The sequence below is a fragment of the Candidozyma haemuli genome, assembly GCF_002926055.2.
Source record: "Candidozyma haemuli strain B11899 chromosome Unknown G_2014730914, whole genome shotgun sequence".
NCBI lineage: Eukaryota > Fungi > Ascomycota > Pichiomycetes > Serinales > Metschnikowiaceae > Candidozyma > Candidozyma haemuli.
The window spans coordinates 1,086,557-1,107,406 of NW_020289905.1; the positions used below are offsets into that span (position 1 = coordinate 1,086,557).

The 20,850-nt window shown below is 47.4% G+C and overlaps 4 protein-coding genes across 4 annotated transcripts; 3 read left to right on the plus strand and 1 right to left on the minus strand. All coding sequences in view use genetic code 12, as the record gives it.

Moving 5' to 3' along the window:
* Positions 1-256: 256 nt before the first annotated feature.
* Positions 257-1,969, plus strand: CXQ85_004546 (uncharacterized protein; the record flags this gene model as incomplete). The annotated part of the gene is made up of 1 exon (XM_025488160.1): positions 257-1,969. One exon carries the CDS (start codon positions 257-259, stop codon positions 1,967-1,969), a length of 1,713 nt encoding a protein of 570 aa, XP_025341968.1.
* Positions 1,970-5,371: 3,402 nt separating this feature from the next.
* CXQ85_004547 (uncharacterized protein) lies at positions 5,372-10,876 on the plus strand (the record flags this gene model as incomplete). The annotated part of the gene is made up of 1 exon (XM_025488161.1): positions 5,372-10,876. The coding sequence occupies one exon, from the start codon at positions 5,372-5,374 to the stop codon at positions 10,874-10,876; it is 5,505 nt and encodes a 1,834-aa protein (XP_025341969.1).
* A 1,397-nt stretch (positions 10,877-12,273) lies between these two features.
* Positions 12,274-13,827, plus strand: CXQ85_004548 (allantoate permease family MFS transporter; the record flags this gene model as incomplete). The annotated part of the gene is made up of 1 exon (XM_025488162.1): positions 12,274-13,827. The coding sequence occupies one exon, from the start codon at positions 12,274-12,276 to the stop codon at positions 13,825-13,827; it is 1,554 nt and encodes a 517-aa protein (XP_025341970.1).
* A 149-nt stretch (positions 13,828-13,976) lies between these two features.
* On the minus strand, positions 13,977-16,166 carry CXQ85_004549 (uncharacterized protein; the record flags this gene model as incomplete). The annotated part of the gene is made up of 1 exon (XM_025488163.1): positions 13,977-16,166. One exon carries the CDS (start codon positions 16,164-16,166, stop codon positions 13,977-13,979), a length of 2,190 nt encoding a protein of 729 aa, XP_025341971.1.
* Between the last annotated feature and the right edge of the window lie 4,684 nt (positions 16,167-20,850).

Sequence of the window (20,850 nt, forward strand, 5' to 3'; positions counted from 1 at the left end):
GCGATGCATTATCGATGGGTAATTGTTTCGCTTTCTTTTTTTTTTTTTTTTTTTTTTTCCTTTTGCCTGATTACCATTCCTGTTTATTTTTGACCATTTCTTTTGCATGTCGCTTATTTTCCGTTACTACCAAGTATAAATACTCCATCGCTTGCGCTCCCAGTCCAAAACTCGTGTTATCACTCCCCGAGACTTCTTTTTGCAATCTTGCATTTTATCCAAAACATCTCTTTACCTTCATTAACAAACATCAACAATGGAGAGAGAAATATCCCGTATCAGGACTCACATATCGCGGATTGAGACAAACCGTGCTATGGAGCAACAGGTCCAGTTCGAAAACCACGAAAGCTCGTCTGGCGACAATACCGTTCGTCCTTCGAGTTTGAACGGTTTCGAGAAACCCGGCCAGGAAATGGTCGAGGACACTGGTCCTGTTTCGCTTCCTCAAAGAAGGAAAAAGGTCAAGCTTCCTGGTCTTGTGCTTGAAGACGGTAGACGTCAACTCAGACCCAAGGACTGTTACGACAAGTTGGGTTACAAGTTCCCCTGGTATAGAAAATGGACCATTTTGACGGTTATCTTTGCCGTGCAGATGTCCATGAACTTCAACACATCGGTTTACCCATCGCAAATCACCCAAATCGCCGAAGAGTTTGGTGTCTCAGAACCCAAAGCTAAAGTGTCTCAGATGATGTTTATGATCATGTACGCTTTTGGCTGTGAGTTGTGGGCTCCATGGTCTGAAGAATACGGAAGATGGCCCATCATGCAATCTTCCTTGTTCCTCGTGAACATCTGGCAGATTTTGGGTGGTTTGGCTCCTAACTTTGCATCCATCATTGTGGCCAGATCCTTGGGTGGTCTTTCTTCTGCCGGTGGTTCTGTCACTTTAGGTATGACTGCTGACATGTGGGAGCCTAATGACCAGGGCTTTGCCGTGGCTTATGTGGTGCTTTCTTCTGTGGGTGGTTCCTCCATTGGTCCTATCTTTGGTGGTATCATGGCAGACAACTTGAGCTGGCACTGGAACTTCTGGATCCAGTTGATCTTTGGTGGTGTGGTTCAGATTGCTCATTTCTTCCTTGTTACTGAAACCAGAACGCCAATCTTGATTGACAGAGAGGCCAAGAGAAGAAGAAAGACTGGCGAAGACGACAATATCTGGGGCCCAGGTGAAATCAACGGTAAGCTGTTGACCATCAAGGAGGTGCTCACTATCTGGAGACGTCCATTCGAGATGTTCCTTAGAGAACCTATCGTGTTGTTCCTTTCCTTGCTTTCTGGTTTCTCTGATGCCTTGATTTTCGTCTGTATGGAGTCTTTCCCTCTTGTGTACGAGCAATGGGGCTTTGGCAACACCGCTGCTGGTCTTGCGTTCATTCCTGTCATCATTGGTTACATCATTGCATACGGTATCCATCTTCCAGATGTCTGGCGTCAAAAGTTCTTGATCTACAACGAAGGTGAGGACTCCAGATACGCTGAAAGACGACTCCTTGTCCTTCTTTTCATTGCACCATTGGAGCCTATCGGATTGTTCGGATTCGCCTGGACAAGTATGGGCCCCGGCCACAACCCATGGATAGCGCCCATGATCTTTAGTGCATGCATCGCCATCGCCAATTACAGTATTTATATGTCGACAATCGACTACATGGTGGCTGCTTATGGACCATATTCTGCTTCTGCAACTGGTGGTAACGGTTTTGCTCGTGACTTCCTTGCCGGTGTGGCTATCATGTACGCCACGCCGATGTACCAGAACATTGGAGGAGAGTTGCACTTGCAGTGGGCCTCCACCATTCTTGGATGCATTGCCATTTTGGTGGCCATCCCAATCTATGTGTTTTACTGGAAGGGTCCTGCCATCAGAGCCCGCTCCAAGTTTGCTCAAACCTTGGCTGCCGACAGAAAGGCCAGTAAGCAACACACTGCCACAGAGTGGGAGACCGAGAAGGAAGTCTAAGCAGCAACAGACGCTAATTATTAATAAATCCGATTCGTCCTTTCAGGACCTCGAGAAGGAGGTAAAGCATAGGGTGGAAAATTTTAGAGCTACGTATAGGAATAGAGACAAAGGTATTTTTAATTTTTGTGTGTTAAAGGGGGACCGTGGTTTGAAGCTCTTTTCTGGTCTGGCTTTGTGGCTCGGACATATAACTGATCCATGTAATTTTTAAGGTATTGTTCCAATTAAGCCCGTGGGCATACCAGCAATTTCATAAACGGGGCCACTTCCAACTAAGCTTTAAGGGTATCCGGGAATGTTACTTGGGTTGCTGAAGGTCACTTATGGAGCTTCCCCCACAACCAAATCACCTACCAGCATTAGCGGGAAGCTTATCTGTAGAACAATGATTTGAGGCGGTTTCAGACGGTTAGAAGCCTGCTAGGAACTCGCCTCCAGGGTCCGCCCACTCCACGTACCCCGGACCTGTCAAAAAAAGACCTTGGGGCGGTTTTGGATCACTTGTCAAGATTACAAAGCCCCCTAGTTGCTATATTCTGTACTTCTGCCAATCATCGCCCGTGAGGGTCTTCAAATCAGAGGCATATTACAATCCGCCCTATAGTGGTAGCCCCTGTTGATGCTCAGCTACTTAAATGACAAATATGTATGCGAGCCACCGCCTATTCATCGTACTGTCGAGCCTGAAAAAAATGAAAAATTTAACAACAGCAACTTTCAGGTGAAGAGTGGCGGCGGGACGTAGCTCCGTCTGGGACCGCCTTGGGTAGAATGTGCTGACCAAGGTGGATGTAGATGTATGTTGGGTTGTTCTTACAGACGTTGAGCAAATACGAATAAGGTTTGGAAAAAAAAAGTTTTCTTTTCCAATTCCTTTGGCTACGTTGCGAAAGGCAGAGCCTGCTATCTGGTCTAGGAACGGGAGGGTTGGGAGAAACACATGAAACAGCAGCCAAGATGGTGGAAAGCTTATTTGATGCTTGCTTTGGATGCATCCCGACAAGCAGTTCCACGGAACGAAAGCATTTACAATACAGCGGGTAAGCAGAGCAGATTCCCCGAAATAATAATTAGCTGCCATCGCCATCCGCCCGCATTGTCATCGAAGCTTCCATTGGGTCAACGAAGGACCCTAGGCTTGTATCGAGGAAAACGAAGTCACTACGTTGAAGAAACAAGCAGCTATACATGGCAATATACGAGAGCTCACAACCGATGAAAAAATAAATGAAAAAAATATCAGGCTGTTCACAAGTAATGCACCATTACGTCTGCGTTTCATGAGCTTCGTAGGCTTCGTGGCAGCAACAACGGTTCTGAAACACATCCAGGCCTCCAAGGATAAGGTTGATCCGGTGCATCATCGTTAGAAAGCTTATTTCACCCCCTATAGTTAGCTGGCCAATGCGGGAGACAATCTACCCTGGCAACGTATTCATGCGAGCCAGAGATACATTATGCATCGGTACTTATATTGTTCATTTAAGCGAAAAATATACTGGCGAACAGAGGCCTGGTGGGGGCCGCCCAAACCCCGAAAGTACCCCAGAAACAGTGGTAGTTAAGAAGTAAAACAACAAAACCCACTTTTCTAAGCCCCAAACCCCGTAAATACCACCATGGACCCTATATTGCTCCAGTTGCCGACGAATGGACCCTCCGCATACAAAAAAGTGAAAAATTTTAACCCCCACCACAGCTCCATGTTCATCCATGCACAGCGGTTGGTTACACGGGGAGCAACGACCTCCCTTTCGATCTGAGACGCTCCAAGCCACACACACACACAGACCGTCGAGTGCACGAGCTAGAACAGGAAGGAGGGTTTCTCCAGAGAGACAGAAATCGGTTCTTTCCCACGGCAAAGGCCGAGGAGAAGCTGCAGCAAACGTAGCCAAGGACAACAGCCTCACGAGCAACGGTTACGGGATGGGGGATGAGGGATGAGGCACGAGGGCGATGAGTAATGCCTAGCGGGAGGTGGGAAAAGGGAGGAAAAATGGAAGAAAAAGCATGAACAAGTGGTTACTGAATAGGATCTCTAACGCTTCCCATTTGCTATCTTGGCCAACAATGGGTCTAAAATAGAGTTTTGGTGCATCGCAGGCAACAATGGAAGCTAAAGGTTAATTCATTTAGCCCCGGGAAATGTGTTTCAGACGTAGAAGTTTACTTTCAGTGGGAGTGATAATTCCGAGAGTTGTTGTTACTGGTAGCTCCACCCCCCTTTTCCCAGTTTGTGTCTGCTTGGTAAAGTTTCGCTTCGGCAATGTTCCATGCTTGCAGACATGGTTCCAGAATGTGGGCAAGTACGGTGTCGCCTCAATGCCCTATTTGACATACAGTTCTCTGCACGGGAGAACTGCGTAAGCCTGCTTTCCTGAGTTGCCCTTTTTTTGTGTATCGGGCAGCGTTGACCAAGTCGATTCGCTCGATTTGGTGATGGTGTATCAAAAGCCGAATTTGCACATGAAAGTGGAATGGCAGCCGAACCAGTTACCCGTGTCCGTCTTTGTATCACCACTCTGTTATGTTTTTCCGATTGGTGATTGTGTAATTCATCTTTTGTCCATGCGGCTCATTGGTAGTAGCTACATCCTCGGTTCCGAACCCAACCAAAGCGATGACAAGACTCTTGCTGCAAATAAAACCCATCGTTGCCATTCTTGGCCCGTATCTTAAACCCGATTGATCCTCCACCCCCTAGTGCCTTTCGGGTGCCATGGCACCGTGTGGATCCGTATACGCCGCCCCGGCTCGCCCTGATGCACACACTGTGGTTTTGCAACCATGGCTGTATGTTTACGGTAGGCGACGATGCATGCAAGTTTGAGAGAAGACGGTCATTTGCGGGACAAGTGCATTGCCTGTAATGGTTGCTTGGGGAGTAGGAGGAGTTGTTGATGTATAAACAAACAATGGCCTGAGCAAGGCCAAAGGGCTGTTCTAGACGAGTTCCTGAACACTGGGAAAGTCTAAACCGACCCAATTGGGCCCAAATTAGAAACTAAGCACAATTGACGAGGAGTGAACAATATGGAGATATTACCCCCCTGTGCATATACATCTGCAAGCGATTTCGCCTATTTGTTCGCTGCAGAATTCCAGCTTGCACCTTGCGCCTCCAGCAAAGTTGCATTTTAAGGTTCTCGTCTAACAATACAAGGAGTACAAAAGATAAAAAGAAAGAAAACAAAAAATAAATAAAAATAAAAGTACCCGAAAGTATCACAAAGCGGGCCGCTAGGCGACGTGGTTGCCCAAATGCAATCGGCAGCTCAACGGGCATGCATTGCCCTGGACTTGAAACACTCACCTTGGAAGAAGACGATATAAACCTCGCCATCCCCTCCAATTGTAGACATTCTAACCCAATTAACCCTCGCTAGAATTCCTGGAATGCATCCACTCGCTCTTGTGGTGTGTCTTTCCACCTACGTTTCTGTAGCTCTTGCAGCTGCTCGCTCTGGTATCTTTACCGGCATTGACTCTATCACCGGCCCCTCTGACCGGCGTCCTACCACTCCTAGTTGGCAGGCTACTGTGTCATGGCAGATTACAAGAGGAATGAACTTGAAGGCTGGTGACACTTTCACTTTGCACATGCCTAATGTGTTTAAGTTCACCAGTACTGGAAACACTTTAGCTTTGACCGGTTCCGGAACAACTTTTGCAAACTGTGTTTTGTTTTCTGGTGACAACGTTGTGGGCTTTTCGGAAGTCCAATGTACTGCTACTAAGGCTGTCGAGAATGTTCAGTCTTCTGACGGTAAGATTTCTTTCCCCTTCACTTTCAATGCTGGTTTGTCTTCTGACCCTGTCAACTTGGAGGCTGCTAAAGCATGGCAAGAAGGCACTAACACTGTCACTTGGACCGATGGTGACAAGCAATTGAAGACTACTGTGAACTTTGCTGGTGGTATTAACACTGTCATTGGTTCTGCTGACAATGGTGTCTACAGTTTGAAGAAGCTGATTAACACCAACACTAACCAGCACTACTTCATGGGTCCTCTGTGTGCTTCCAACAACATGTACGGTACTTTGAGTATCACCAACCCATCTTCTGGTGTTCCATTGGACTGTTCTACTCTTGCTGGCTCTATCACTAACCAGGTCAATGCTTGGTACTTCCCAGAGACTGCCCAAAAGGCTGGTGTTTCTATCGATAGCTGTTCTGCTACTGGTGCTACTGTTTCTTTCTCCAACGTTCCTGCTGGCTTCAGACCATACGTTGACGTTGTTGCTGCTATCCCTGCTACTTCTACCTTCAGATCGGCGAACACCTACTCTTTCGACTTGGTTTGTGGTGGTAGACGTCTTACTGGCTCCCGTTCGAACAATTGGGTGATGTATAACGATGGAGACACTGGTTCTGCCGGTACTTTCAAGCCAATTGTTGTTACCACCGTGACAGACGACCAGATCACTACCACTGCAGTTGGTACGGTCACTGGCGCTTCCACCAACACTATCGTTGTCACTGTGCCTATTTCCCAGTCTACTGTCACTGTCACCGGCACTAACTCGGTTCCTACTACCCACACTTCTACTTCCAGTGGTACCAGAATTATTTCTATTGATGTTCCAACGCCAACTACTACCATCACTTCTACTTGGACTGGTACCACCACTGGCGCCACCACTATTCCTGCTACTAGCGGTGGAACCGGTACTGTGATTATTGAAGTTCCAACTCCAACTACCACTATCACCAGAACCTGGACCGGTACTACCACTCAGACTGAAACCATTCCTGCCACTTCTGGAGGAACTGGTACCGTTGTTATCGATGTTCCTACTCCAGTGACCACTGTGACTAGAACATGGACTGGAAGCGTACCTACTACTCTGACTGGCCCTGTTACCTCTGGCGGTACCCAGACTGTGGTTGTTGATATTCCTACTCCTACTACTACAGTCTACTCGACCTGGACTGGAACTGAAACCACTACTCGTACTGTCACTGCTCCACCAGGCGGTACTAACACTGTTGTTGTTGAAGTGCCAACCCCAGTTACTGTTATCACTTCTACTTGGACTGGAACCGAGACTTCTGTGATCACTGAACCTTTCGAGTCTGGAACCCAGACCATCGTTGTCAATGTGCCTACTCCTACTACTACCATCACCAGAACCTGGACTGGCAGTGAATCTACTACTGAGACCATCCCAGCTACCTCTGGCGGTACCGGTACTGTCATCATCGATGTTCCTACTCCTTACACTACTATCACCAGAACCTGGACTGGAACTACCACCCAAACGGAAACCGAACCAGCTCCTTCTGGAGGTACCGGTACTGTGGTCATTGACGTTCCAACTCCAGTCACCACTGTCACTAGAACATGGACTGGCTCTGAGACCACCACAGAAACCATCCCAGCCGAGTCTGGTGGAACCGAGACCGTCATTATTGATGTTCCTACTCCTACCACCACCATTACTTCCACTTACACTGGCGATATCACTGTGACCAACACCATTCCTGCTACTTCTGGCGGAACCGGTACCGTTGTGATTGAGGTTCCTACTCCTACTACTACCATTTACACTACCTGGACTGGTACCGAGACTGTCACTTCTACTATCCCAGCTACTACTGGTGGTACTGGCACTGTGATCATTGAAGTTCCTACTCCTGTTGTTACAATCACCAGAACGTGGACTGGTACTACTTCTCAGACTGAAACCATTCCAGCTGAGACCGGTGGAACTGGTACTGTCATTATTGATGTTCCTACTCCAGTGACTACTATTACTAGAACATGGACTGGTACTGAGACCACCACTGAAACGATTCCAGCTGAATCTGGCGGTACTGAGACTGTGATCATCGACATTCCTACTCCTTATACCACCATTACCAGAACCTGGACTGGTACTACTACTCAGACCGAGACTGAGCCTGCTCCTTCTGGAGGCACTGGAACTGTGGTTATCGATGTCCCAACGCCTGTCACTACTATTACCAGAACCTGGACGGGTACGGAAACCACTACTGAGACTATCCCAGCCGAGTCTGGTGGCACTGAGACGGTTATCATTGACATCCCTACGCCTTACACTACCATCACCAGAACATGGACTGGTTCTGAGTCTACTACCGAGACTATCCCAGCACCTTCGGGCGGTACTGGCACCGTGGTGATTGACGTTCCTACTCCTGTTACTACCATCACTAGAACATGGACTGGCAGTGAAACCACTACTGAGACTATCCCTGCTGAGTCTGGTGGAACCGAGACTGTCGTCATTGATATTCCTACGCCAACCACCACTGTCTTCACTACTTGGACTGGTACTGAGACTTCTACTCGTACTGTGACTGCTCCTCCAGGTGGAACCAACACTGTCATTGTCGAGGTTCCTACTCCTGTCACTGTGATCACTTCTACTTGGACTGGCACTGAGACCTCTATCGTTACTGAGCCATTTGAGTCTGGTACTCAGACTATCGTCATCAACGTGCCTACTCCTACCACCACTGTGACTTCTACTTGGACTGGTACTACTACTCAGACCCAAACTGACCCAGCTGGTTCTGACGGTACTGTGACTGTTGTGATTGATGTTCCTACTCCTTACACTACGCTTACCAGAACTTGGACTGGAACTGAGACAACCACCGAAACCGTTCCAGCTCCTTCTGGCGGCACCGGTACCGTTATCATCGATGTTCCTACTCCAGTGACAACTGTCACCAGAACTTGGACTGGAACCACTACTTCTACTGAGACCATTCCAGCCGAGTCTGGTGGAACAGAGACCGTGATTATTGACATCCCTACTCCTTATACTACCATCACTAGAACCTGGACTGGCTCTGAGTCTACTACTGAGACTGTTCCTGCTCCTTCTGGTGGTACTGGTACTGTTATTATCGATGTTCCATTCACTGCTACTACTATCACTTCTACTTGGACTGGTACTACCACCAGAACCGTCAGCCAGCCACCTTCTGGTTCTGACACTGTGGGTACGGTTATTATCGAGGTTCCAGAGACTTCTACTGAGTATACCACTTTGACTTCTACTTGGACCGGTACTACTACTAGAACTGTTACTGAACCTCCAGCTGGATCCGATATCACTGGCACTGTCGTTATTGAGGTTCCTGAAACGTCTTCTGAGTTTACTACTTTGACTTCCACCTGGACTGGTACTACTACGAGAACTGTGACCAACCCACCTTCTGGTTCTGATGTTACTGGAACTGTGGTTATTGAAGTGCCTGAAACCTCCACCGACTACACCACCTTGACTTCTACCTGGACTGGCGTTACTACCAGAACCGTGACCAACCCTCCAGCTGGATCTGATATCACCGGTACAGTTGTCATTGAAGTTCCAGAGACTTCTAGTGAATTCACTACTTTGACCTCCACTTGGACTGGTGTTACTACTAGAACTGTCACTAACCCTCCATCGGGCTCTGACGTTACTGGTACCGTCGTCATTGAAGTCCCAGAAACCTCTACTGACTACACTACCATTACGTCTACTTGGACAGGCACCACCACCAGAACTGTCACTAACCCACCTGCTGGTTCTGACACTGTGGGCACTGTTGTGATTGAGGTTCCTTCTTCTTACGTTCCTGTCATTCCTCCAACCCAGTCTTGGAACTGGAACTCGTCTTATGTTCCTCCTCCAGTGTCCCTGGATGATTCAGGTTCTACTACTGTTGATGCTTCTACTACTGAGAGTTCTGGTGTTCCAATCAACACTGACGACAGCCTGGTTCCAGGCTCTAGCTTTGCTTCAGAGACTTCTGACTCGAACACTGTTCCTCCACCAGGTCCATCTGAGCCAGTTCAGTCCGACCCTGCTGCTTCTACTGACGTTCCTCCAGGCCCAGGTCCAGAACCTTCTGGTCCAGCTGAATCTACTGACGTTCCACCTGGTCCAGGTCCAGAACCTTCTGGTCCTCAACCTTCTGGTTCTCAACCTTCTGGCCCAGCTGAATCCACTGATGTTCCACCTGGTCCTGGTCCACAACCTTCCGGTCCTGCTGAGTCTACTGATGTTCCTCCAGGCCCAGGTCCACAGCCTTCTGGTCCACAGCCTTCTGGTCCTGAACCTTCTGGTCCGGCTGTAACTGGCTCTGTTCCTGGCCCTGATGCTTCTGAACCTGCTCAGTCCCAGCCTGTTGATACTAACACTGTTCCTTCTGGCCCTGAACCTTCTGGTACAGCTCCAGGTCCAGCTCCAGGTCCAGCTCCAGGCCCAGAGCCATCTGGCCCAACTGACGGTTCTACTGCTACTTCGCTTCCTCCAGCGCCTGTTCCTGAACCTGTTCCTACTGGATCTCCAAGCGTTACTGGTCCTACTGATTCGGTGCCTTCTGGAACCCAGCCTGGCCCTGCTCCTTCTGGTCCTGCTCCTGGTCCAAATGGTCCAAATGGTCCTAACGGTCCAAACGATCCTAATGCTCCAAATGGTCCTAATGATCCAAATGGTCCTAATGGTCCAAACGGTCCTAATGATCCAAACGCTCCAAATGGTCCAAATGGCCCTAACGATCCTAATGGCCCTAACGGCCCAGTTCCTGGTCCTAATGGCCCTAACGGTCCTAACGACGGCCAAGACGGTACTACTTCTTACCCTACTACTGTGGCTGGTCCAAGTACTGCTATTGCTGAGTCCAGCTCGGTGGTTTCTGAAGGCCCATCCGCCCTGGTTGTCTGCTACAAGGGTAACTGTGTTACTGTTACTGCCAGTGACCTGAACACTGTTCCTCCAGGATCTGCTTCCACCTCCAACGTCAATGTCCAAACCCAACCAGGTCCATCCACCGGTATTCCATCTGTGTCCGTGTCTTCATACACTGGCCAGGCTTCCGGACTTAAAATGTCTGGTTTTGTTGCAGTGCTTGTCCCATTGTTCCACATGATGTTCTAGGTGAGCTAAGACTTTCAATTGGATCCTAATATTTCTTCCTTCTTTCGCTCAACTTGGCGTACAGCGCCATGCTGTATTATTCGGTTACCTTTTTATTTGGCATTTTAACTTTAGCATTAAGGCAATGTTCCAGGCCTTGAACCGTCTGGCTTGCTTATTCGGTTTGTATACCCATTTTCTGTAATAGATTTTTATATCACTAAAAACGACTTGTAGAGCTCGGACTTCCATATGTTGTTGTACTTTCGTGAGCCACACATCAACAGTATATGTAATGCAACTACATGTACCACGAATTCCATGACCTTGGCAGCAACGGTACTATTTTTACTTTAGTTCGAATATGTAATGCACCAAAAAGATTTTTCCGACGCAAACTGCTTATACGAGGTTTGACAGCAACGGTTCTTCTGTATACTTGAGCAATGTCCTCAAGACTTCCAAACCCACTTTCCAGGGGCTCTAAACTGTAAACCTAGATAAATCAGCTCATACCGAGACGAAGCACGATTAAGTTTCGCTTACATTATGCCAACAAAAAAAAAAAAAAAAAAAAAAGAACTCCGTAATGGTGCATGCATCAGCCAAGACGAAAACTTTTTTTTTCCGACCGTTATTCCTCGCATGCATCAAATGACACAAAACTCCTTTTGTGGAACTAAAATTGCCAACGGCGAAAAGAAAGACATTTATATCGAGGAACACATCAACCTGAGACTCGAAAGTGCTGGGCCGGGTATATACACCTTTTTTGTAGCAGCATCTAGACGGGACCCTGAATACTGTGCAGAAGAAGACTGTGGCTGCAAATTAGGTTATTTGTTGAGCAGTGTGGCAGGCTAAATGACATGGGTGGATCAGGAGCCCGTCTGAAGAGATCGGCGGCGTACGACGTCATTAGGGGTGCTTTTGGGAGCAACCTTTGGGGGTGGAGGAGTGAAAAGAGACGGTGGTTGCTGGAGCATGATGGGAATAGATGTTGCCCTATGGTTATGGTTTTTTGGGAAAGTGAAAGGTCGGTACGGGCGGTAAAAGGTGGTAGTCAGCCGAGATGGACCAAGAAGTCCCTACCATAGGTCTTCCGAATAGACTGCTCCAAATTAGATGATTTCTCTTTAATGAAGAAAAATAAGCATCTACTTCGGGCCCTTATCTCGTCCAAATCCTCGTATCCCTGATAAGCGAGTGGCTATTGTGAAAAACTGTGGATCCCCAATCAACAATAAACTACCCATTATCAGTTCATATGCGCCCAATTGAACCACAGTCCAAATGCTTTGTCTCTTCTTTTAATGAGAAGGACCACCACTAATTTAACCGAGACACGGTCCCTGAACCCCTGGAAATTTCCACCTTATATAAGGACCATCCATCCTTTGAACAAGCCATAAACCACCATGGTCCAGGAAAAACAGGTCGATATCTCAGTTTCCACAGCTGACGTGGAGAGCCAGAATGAGGCAGTGTTTGGCTCAACCAGAGGAAGAATCACCCATTTGAGAACGGATGGTGATGAAGCTTTGGCGTATATCCAGTCTCATGCTAGTGATATCCCAGAATTGGACGAAAAGACAGACAGAAAGTTGTTAAGGAAGATCGACTTGTACATCCTACCACTTGTCTGTCTTTTGTATGCGGTTCAATACATGGATAAGTTATCTAACTCTTATGCTGCCATTATGGGCCTAAGACAGGATTTGAACATGAAGGGAGACATGTACTCGTGGACAGGTTCAGCCTTTTACCTTGGCTATTTAGTCTTCGAGCTCCCCTTTGCCTACACTTTACAACGGTTCCCCGTGGTCTCGATCGTGTCTTTGTATATTGTCATTTGGGGCATTCTCTTGTGCTTACACGCTACGGCTAATTATCCAGGCTTTATTGCCTTGAGAACGCTTCTTGGAGCCTTTGAGTCTTCGGTAACTCCTGCCTTTGTCATTGTCACCGCCCAATGGTACAAAAAAGAAGAGGTGTTCTTGAGAACGGCCATGTGGTTCTCCTTCAACGGCTTAGGGTTGATCCTTGGCGCAGGCGCCATCTCTTATAATCTCCATGACAACATAGACAGCTACGGAATCGAGGCTTGGAAGCTAATCTTCATTATAACTGGCGTTATTACCATTGTCTTGGGAATAGCGATTTATTTACACATTCCCAACAAACCAACGGAGGCTTGGTTCCTCGACGAGACCGAGAAGAGGCTTGTGGTTGAGCGAATTAGAGCTAACCAACAGGGCTTTGGCAGTAAGCATTTCAAGAAATATCAGCTCATGGAGGCTCTTACAGACGCCAAAATATGGCTTTTCTTTTTTGTTATATTGTCCGCCAACATTCCCAACGGAGGCCTTACCAACTTCGGATCAATTTTGCTTAATGAATCCTTTGGATACAGCGTTGGGCAGTCCCTCAAGATGCAAATGATTCCAGGGGCTGTTGAAGTTGTAGGCTGTATTGGCTTCGCCTACTTGTACCGCTTTTATCCAAACAGAATGTTTTGGGCGTTCTCGACGAACTGCTTCGCCATTCTAGGGCTTTGTTTATTGGCGTTTGCCGAGGATAAACACGCTCAGTTTGCGGGTTATTGTTTGGTGAACTTGGTGCCCCTTGTGATGATTTGTGGGTTGTCTTCTTTTGCTTCCAATGTCACCGGCCATACTAAGAAGGTCATAGGCAACGCTATCTTCTTGATTGGATACTGTGTGGGTAACTTGATAGGCCCACAGACATTCAATGAAAGCCAGGCGCCTTCTTATAGTGGAGCAAAGGTTACTATGGTTGTGTGTAGCTGTGTTTCCCAAGGGTTCTTGCTTCTGATTTGGGTACTCATGTACCGAGAGAACAAGAGAAGAGATGCCCATGCTTCAGAGTATGAAGAGGACGAGAAGTTTGAAAACCACGAGTTTGCTGATTTAACCGACAAGGAGAACCCGTTCTTTAGGTATACTATTTAGGCAATTACACTACACATGGACGTAAAATCAAGCATAGAATTGGTATTAAGCGAATGAAAGGCTAACCTCGAAATAAAAATTAAACCCAAAAACAATTAACTCATCGTAGTATAGCGAGTGAATTATACAATGTCTTCTCAGACACGAAATTAAAGTACTGCGAGGATTGCAAGGGAAAGGAGCCACTTAGGACCGAACAGTGGGACACCAGCACCGGCTTCGTAGGTAGAAACAGCCTGTGGAGCCTCAGTACCAGCAGGAGCACCAGTGGAAACAGTGTTCAAAGTCGAGCCAGCGACTGGGACACCAGCAACGGTCTCACCTGGACCCTCGTTTGTCTCGCCGGCAACGGTCTCACCTGGACCTTCGTTTGGACCACCAGCGACAGTACCAGCTGGGCCTTGGTTAGTCTCACCAGCAACAGTCTCAGCAGGACCCTTTGGCTTACCAGTCTCGGCTGGTGCCTCAGGCTTGGCAGTACCAGCTGGAGCCTCTGGCTTACCTGGCTTACCGGTCTCAGCAGGAGCACCAGGCTTGGTGTGTTCACCTTCCGTTGGAGCTTCGCCAGTTGGCTTACCCTCTGGTGGGCAGATAGAAGTGTAGACAGTGACAGTACCTTCCTTAACAGTCTCGTAGATCACAGCACTGACAGTGGTGTCCTTTCCACCCTTGTCCTTAGTAACGTAGGTGGTGGTTTCAGGGCAGACTTCAGTGACAGTGGTGTGCTTACCTTCAGAGTCAGTGGTCTCGCAAACAACAACAGTCTTGGTGGCGACGTTACCGTTAGAGTCGGTGGTCTCAATAGTAGAAGTAGTAGCTGGTGGGAACAAAGAAGTGGTGGTGGTCAAGTGGCCCTCAGAGTCGGTAGTTACAATGATAACACCGGAGTCTGTCTGGGTCTTGCCATGGTCATCAGTGGTTGGCCAAGTAGAAGTGTATGTTGTGAATGGTGGGCGGTCGGTGGTTGGTTCCTCGTCGGTACTCTCAGCTGGTGGCTTGTTGTCGTCGGTAGAGGTCTCTGGAGCTGGAGAAGACTCAGCTGGGGAGGACTCAGCAGGAGATGACTCGGCTGGAGAAGACTCAGCAGGAGAAGATTCAGCTGGAGAAGATTCAGCAGGAGAAGATTCAGCAGGAGAAGACTCGGCAGGAGAAGACTCGGCTGGCGAAGACTCGGCTGGCGTGGAGCTTTCTGGAGCTGGGGAGGATTCTGGAGCAGAAGAAGACTCTGGGGCAGAAGACTCTGGGGCAGAAGAGCTCTCGTCAGTAGTAGAAGACTCAGGAGCAGAAGAGCTTGGGGCTTCAGACGACAGCGATGGTGGCTCCAGGCTCAGAGCCAGACTCAGCAGGGACTGCTCAGTTGGTGGAGTAGGGAAGTCCTGACACAAGCAGATGTCTGGAACATCACCACTGTAGGCACCGCTGTAAGTGATGGTAGTACCAGTGTTACCTGGGCCGTTGGTAGAGAAGCCAGAGCTCTGGTAACCAGGACCAATGTTGAAAGCAATCTTGAACACACCAAGGAAGAAAGAAAGCTCCAAGACACCGTTGGAGTAGGAGTAATTGGTGAAACCAGTGTTGACACTGATCTCGTTATTGTTACCGAAACCAACAACAGTGTAAGTCTTGGTACCCAAAAGACTTGGCTCCAAGCCAAGAACAGACAAAGCAGAAGAGTCGGTAGAAAGGTAGATGGTCTGTTCCTCGTCAACGTTCCATGGGGAGATCTCGAGTTGGAGGTGACCGTCAGCCATGACGTTAATACAACCGTCACCATCGATGGTAGTGGTCTGAACCCAGTTCAAACGCTCAATACAGATAGTACCGGTGTTTTCAACAGTACCAATAGCCTGGGAGATGGTGATTGGAGAGGCTCTGCCTGTCTCCTGGCGAAGGTAGATCTTTCCAGAGTTAGACCAGTCCAAGGCAGATCCAAGGATGATAGGAGGAACCAAAGAAAAGACTGGGATACCCATCCAGATGTTACCCGAGTTGGAGAAGGTTCCAACGGAGTCCAAGTTGAAGTTGGTCACCACACTAGCCTTCAAAGCGTTGAAAGCAATGTCACCAGTGTTCAAGATAGAACCAGAAGCGACGGTAACCGAAGCAGCCAAACCATTGGTGGAAGTAACAAACCACTGACCCTTGTTGTCCAAGTTACCACCAAGAACAGTAAGAGCGTTGTTGACGATGGAGTAGTAGACACCTTCGTTGATGTTAAGCTCACCAATCTCCAAGTTGACTGGCGAGGTCACCACGGTATCCTCAGTGATTGTCAAGGCCAAAGCCGAGGTGAGGTAGTAAGCTGCAGCGAGCAATACTTGTGCGTTAAAGATTCCCATTATGGATGATGGTTTGAAAAGGCCTTTTCTGGAGGGAAACATCCACCCTTTAAGTACCCAGGGAAACCCTACGAAAAGTGCTCAAACGGGACCCATTCTAGATTATCCAGTTGCCCAGAATGGACCCACATGGCGCCCCCCCACATAAACAGTCGCCCCATTCATTCCCATCAAACAAAAAAGAGGCTTTATCCAGGGTTAGTTAGAATGAAAGAGAAGTAGTAATACCCATGAAAAAGGCTGCAAAATATGCACCTTCTGCATACTGCCATGCACGGCTGATCGGGTCTCTTGTTCTCTGCTTTGGCGTGGTTTACCCAGCATTCAAGTCCCATTTGGCCACACTTTGTCTGGCGCATTATCCAAGCTGTTTCCTAACTTCATTTGCACCAACGAAAGCGGAACCGAGACTCGTGTTTACGCTTCGCTCGCTTTCTTGTAGCACTAGCGGTTGCGCCTATTCCTGCCGCGTATACGCCAAAGTACTAGCCCGCATAGTTACGAGCGGTTAGTTACGCCAAATATGTACATGTCCACGAACCACAAGAATGTGCTAAAAAAGATGCTGGAAAAGAATGCGGCTTGGGCAGGCCCAGAAACGGAGAAAACGCCAACATCCCACGCCTTGTAGCCCTCCAAACCTTAATTTGCCCAGGGGGATGTTCCCATCGATCATCTCACTAAAAGCTGGAGTACCTCCATGGCAAATCCATATACGGCAGCGAAAGTCTCGATCGGCCATCACGGCGTCTTCACGTATTATCATGACTTCCCCATTGGGGCAGAAAGCCCTCCGCTTTAGGAAGAAGCAGTAGTCGAAGTGACACAAAGTGTCTGCGAACAACCAGTGGCTAATCTCATGTAACCGTTTAGCACCTGAACAATTGTGGGGTTGTGTGTGGTGACTGTAGAGATTTGTTCGTCATTCGACGAACGAAGGACTGGCGACAATGAGTGAGACCTGGGGGAGCGCTTCCAACTACAATACAGAGAGTGAGCAGATCTACAGCCCAACAATTGGGAAACCTGAGTATCAGCCAGAACATCGACTGACTCTTTTTTTTTTTCCTATAATGCTGGTAAAGCCTTCTATTTACGTCTGGCGACGGTTGCCGCGGTCCGCTGGTAGCCAAGTGCTCCAGTATGTGGCTTAGGCGCATTTTGCCCAATCTGTTCATTCAGCTTTATGGTGTTTTTGGCTCATTGTACACGGTTTGCGGTCCCAGCTCGTATTCGGCGAAAAGCGCTTTAGAGAGCATTAGTTTGGCGTCTTTACGGTGGTTCTTTGGGTGTGGGTTTAGAACAGACTTTCGCTTGGACTGCTGGTTTGAGGCCTTTGCACTGGATCGAGTTATCACAAGATACGATGCACAACTTGACGTCTAGATCTTTTGACGAGAAAGCTTATCCAGGGTCTGAGGCTCTATTTTTTGGAGCCTAGGAGGCTGGGGGCTGATTATCACGAGATGTCTGGTTTCGGCAAACTCCCCTCTTGTGCGAGTCAAATGGGTACTTTGTTGAAGTCTGGCAACTACTGTAGAAGTAGGATCTACAATGTCTTTTCATTGTGGCTCTCGTGGTGTTTGTTTCGATTGCATGTCAATACGACAGACTAACTATGGGAACACGGATTGCTGGATTTGGGCCACGACCACGTTTGGTACCGATGGGGTAATTGAGCCGATCCATTCACCGAAAGAATGTGACATTCTGGAGGGGTTGGGAAGGTCGCCAAGGGGCAACTTGGGGGCTGCTAGGGTTTCGAAGACTCGCCTGTTTTTAGCGTACCCGCCTTAGACACGCTTTTTTTTTTTTTTTTTCACTTTAACGAACAACGGCGGTTGTTGCACTGGTCGACCAAGACTATAGTCCAGTGTTTAGTAAACACCCCATTCTGGATACTTTTAGTCTGTGGAAATCTCTGGCTGCCCGGTTTTTCATTTGCTACTCACCAACTCCCAGGGTTACATTCCTTTTGGGCTAACACAGCGGAAAGAATTACCGTCAGTGCCAGTACCAGGAGCCCAGACCTCTTTCAGGCAATTATTGCCATATTACTCCATACGGACGCCATCACTGGAGCACCAATGGCCGGTATTTTGCTCGCTACGAGGCTTATATGCCCAGTAAGCCTCGTTAAGTATCACCATCCATCAACTGGACCGCACATACTCTGGAGAAGATCTTCAGGGTGCATCCTCTGTTATTCTTTTGCCTGTCCGTAATCGGTCCACCAGCAAAAGATCAGAACTACAACTGCTTTTGGGAGATCTTCTTTGGTCATCAGCAGAACCACTTTATCCCGTTTCTGGATTTGATGATACTTGCTGGTGCCCCGCTGGCTCAACCAAAAATAGGTACCATCGAGATAATCCTGGTGATCCTCCTGACTCGGTTAAGCTAGGGGTCATTCTCAGGGACCAGGACCCTGAGGAAAAGATTCAGAGGAAGGTTACTTTGGTGGTGAAGTTACTATCTTGCGAATTCCCATGGCTTCTGTGCTTAGCTCAACAAATGGTTATGAATCCATGATATTTGTCAACAATAGTGAAAAACCATCTTGCTTCCTTCAAATACCCTATCTCGGAGTCGAAGAGTCGCTTGCTATAATTAGCAGGAACATCTCTCGAGTTCAGCTTGATAGAATGATATTCCATTCTCCAGGACTGTCAGGGTCCCTTGATAAGCATGCAAGCTGAGTTTGACAATACGGGGCCCAACAACTTCCTTACCCGACTATGCCTTTGGCGGGGAACATGCTTCGAGAGAACGATTACGGTTTCTTATCCTTGACCGTAGCGTCGTATCGATGGCATACGTGAAAACTTGAATACGGTCAAACACAATGCTTCGTGGAAGTCAGCGAATTCCAAGAGATACCAGCTTCTTCATTTTGAAAGGTTGGAACCAACTTGGGTAAATGATTTGCAGGGTCACACCTATCCTTGGAGGACAGAGATCTGATTGTTCTTTCCTAGGGAGATCTATTCTAGAATAGAAGCTTATCTGGAGATTTTCCACCCAGCTAAAGGGATTGAGTTGCTTCTTGCAAGCCAGAATGTCAGATCAAGTAGGGAGTCTACCTGTGGCTCAGCGTCTTCCAGCCATCTCGCTAGAATCAAAAGCCATGCCTCTTCACCTACAATGACGATCAAAAACGAGTGAATTCCTTGGCTTATTTACGTTTTACTACGTTGGTGAAGTGCTGGCCTCGGTGGTGCCCGAATATTCAGAAACAAGTTTACGGATTTCCAAAGTCGTTCAAAGCGTAAACTGGCTGGTCCAGGCTGAAGGTTTACCAAAGTCCATGTATTTTGTAACCTTACACAAAACTAAAGTTGCCCACGTACTGGCCGATCGCCCGGGAAAGAGATGTAAAGCGCCACATTTGTAGTCTTATGTCCGTCTTGATAATACCTTCTAGTATTGTGGAAGTGTGGTTGATCGATGATTAATGGAGCTCGTGAGCCAGCGCTGGCTGTACCATCCCATATAACATTGATATATGTAACCCTTCTCCTTTTTGGAAGCCACAGATATCAGTGAATATTGGAAGATTTTCTAGGAGGATTCCTTATTCGGAGTTGTTTTTAAGTTATGTAGTGATTCTGTAAGAGCGCCATGAGAAACTTCGATGTCAAAAAGCCAACTTCATTGAAGGGTTATCAAAGTTCATGTCAATGCATACCCCCTTTGCTATTTACTATAATTTCACCTTCTTTTGCATTTACTTGATGCCGCTAAGTGTTTTTGTGCTGTCCGTCTCCATGAATCTGGTTGAGATTCGCAAGATCCACATTGGAGTAGAAAGACAGCCAAAATAGCAAGCAAAGCGGGGAAAAAATGGGTCACAGTATTTGTGATACTTAGAGATACATTATGTTGCAATTTGAAGCATTTCCAACGAGAATTGGATTTTTAAGCGGTACTTTGTTTTTACGGTTTATGCTTACTATCTAGAATCGCGTAGTAAATACACAAGTGAGCACCAGTTTTTCGAGTTTTGCCAAAGATTGTAAAAAAGAAAACACAAAAATAAAAAAAGGATGAATAAACGAAAATAGTTAGATTTCAAAAAAATTCCCTAATTTTCAGGGAGCAAGGATGACGGGTGGTGTCGAATAAAAGTTGTGGATCAAGTTGAGCCAGATACTAACCACAAAAGCAAGACAGAAAAAAAAAAGTACACAAAAGGTAAGGAACCTCGGTACAGCGACCTCACAGACCTTCGAATGACGAATATCACCGTTGGAAAGCAAGGATCACCAGTATTTCCATTTTAAGTGTTGCGTCCTAGTTTGGTGTCTTCACACGTCAAGCAACATTTATTAGTGAATCCCTGTTTGATGTGAAGTTTTATGACACAAGCAACACCACCCCTCTTCCAGAAGTGGCAGCCAACGATTCATTGGTCAAGGCAAGAATCTTGAAGTTATTCAGGAGTTGCGTCATAATCAGACACCTAGACGTATCAATTTATGAACTTGAGAGGACAAAAGTGGCTTCGTTTTAAGCAAAGCAAAGTCTTGGCTTGGTCAAGTGACGAAACTATCGAGCGTAAGCGCATTTATGGTCATAGTACTAACACCAGTAGTCACAAAGATCCTACTATATATTCAGTCTGAGACTCCGGCTACTCTTGCATCACCGAGGACAAATTAAATGACAGAAATCTGAAGTACAA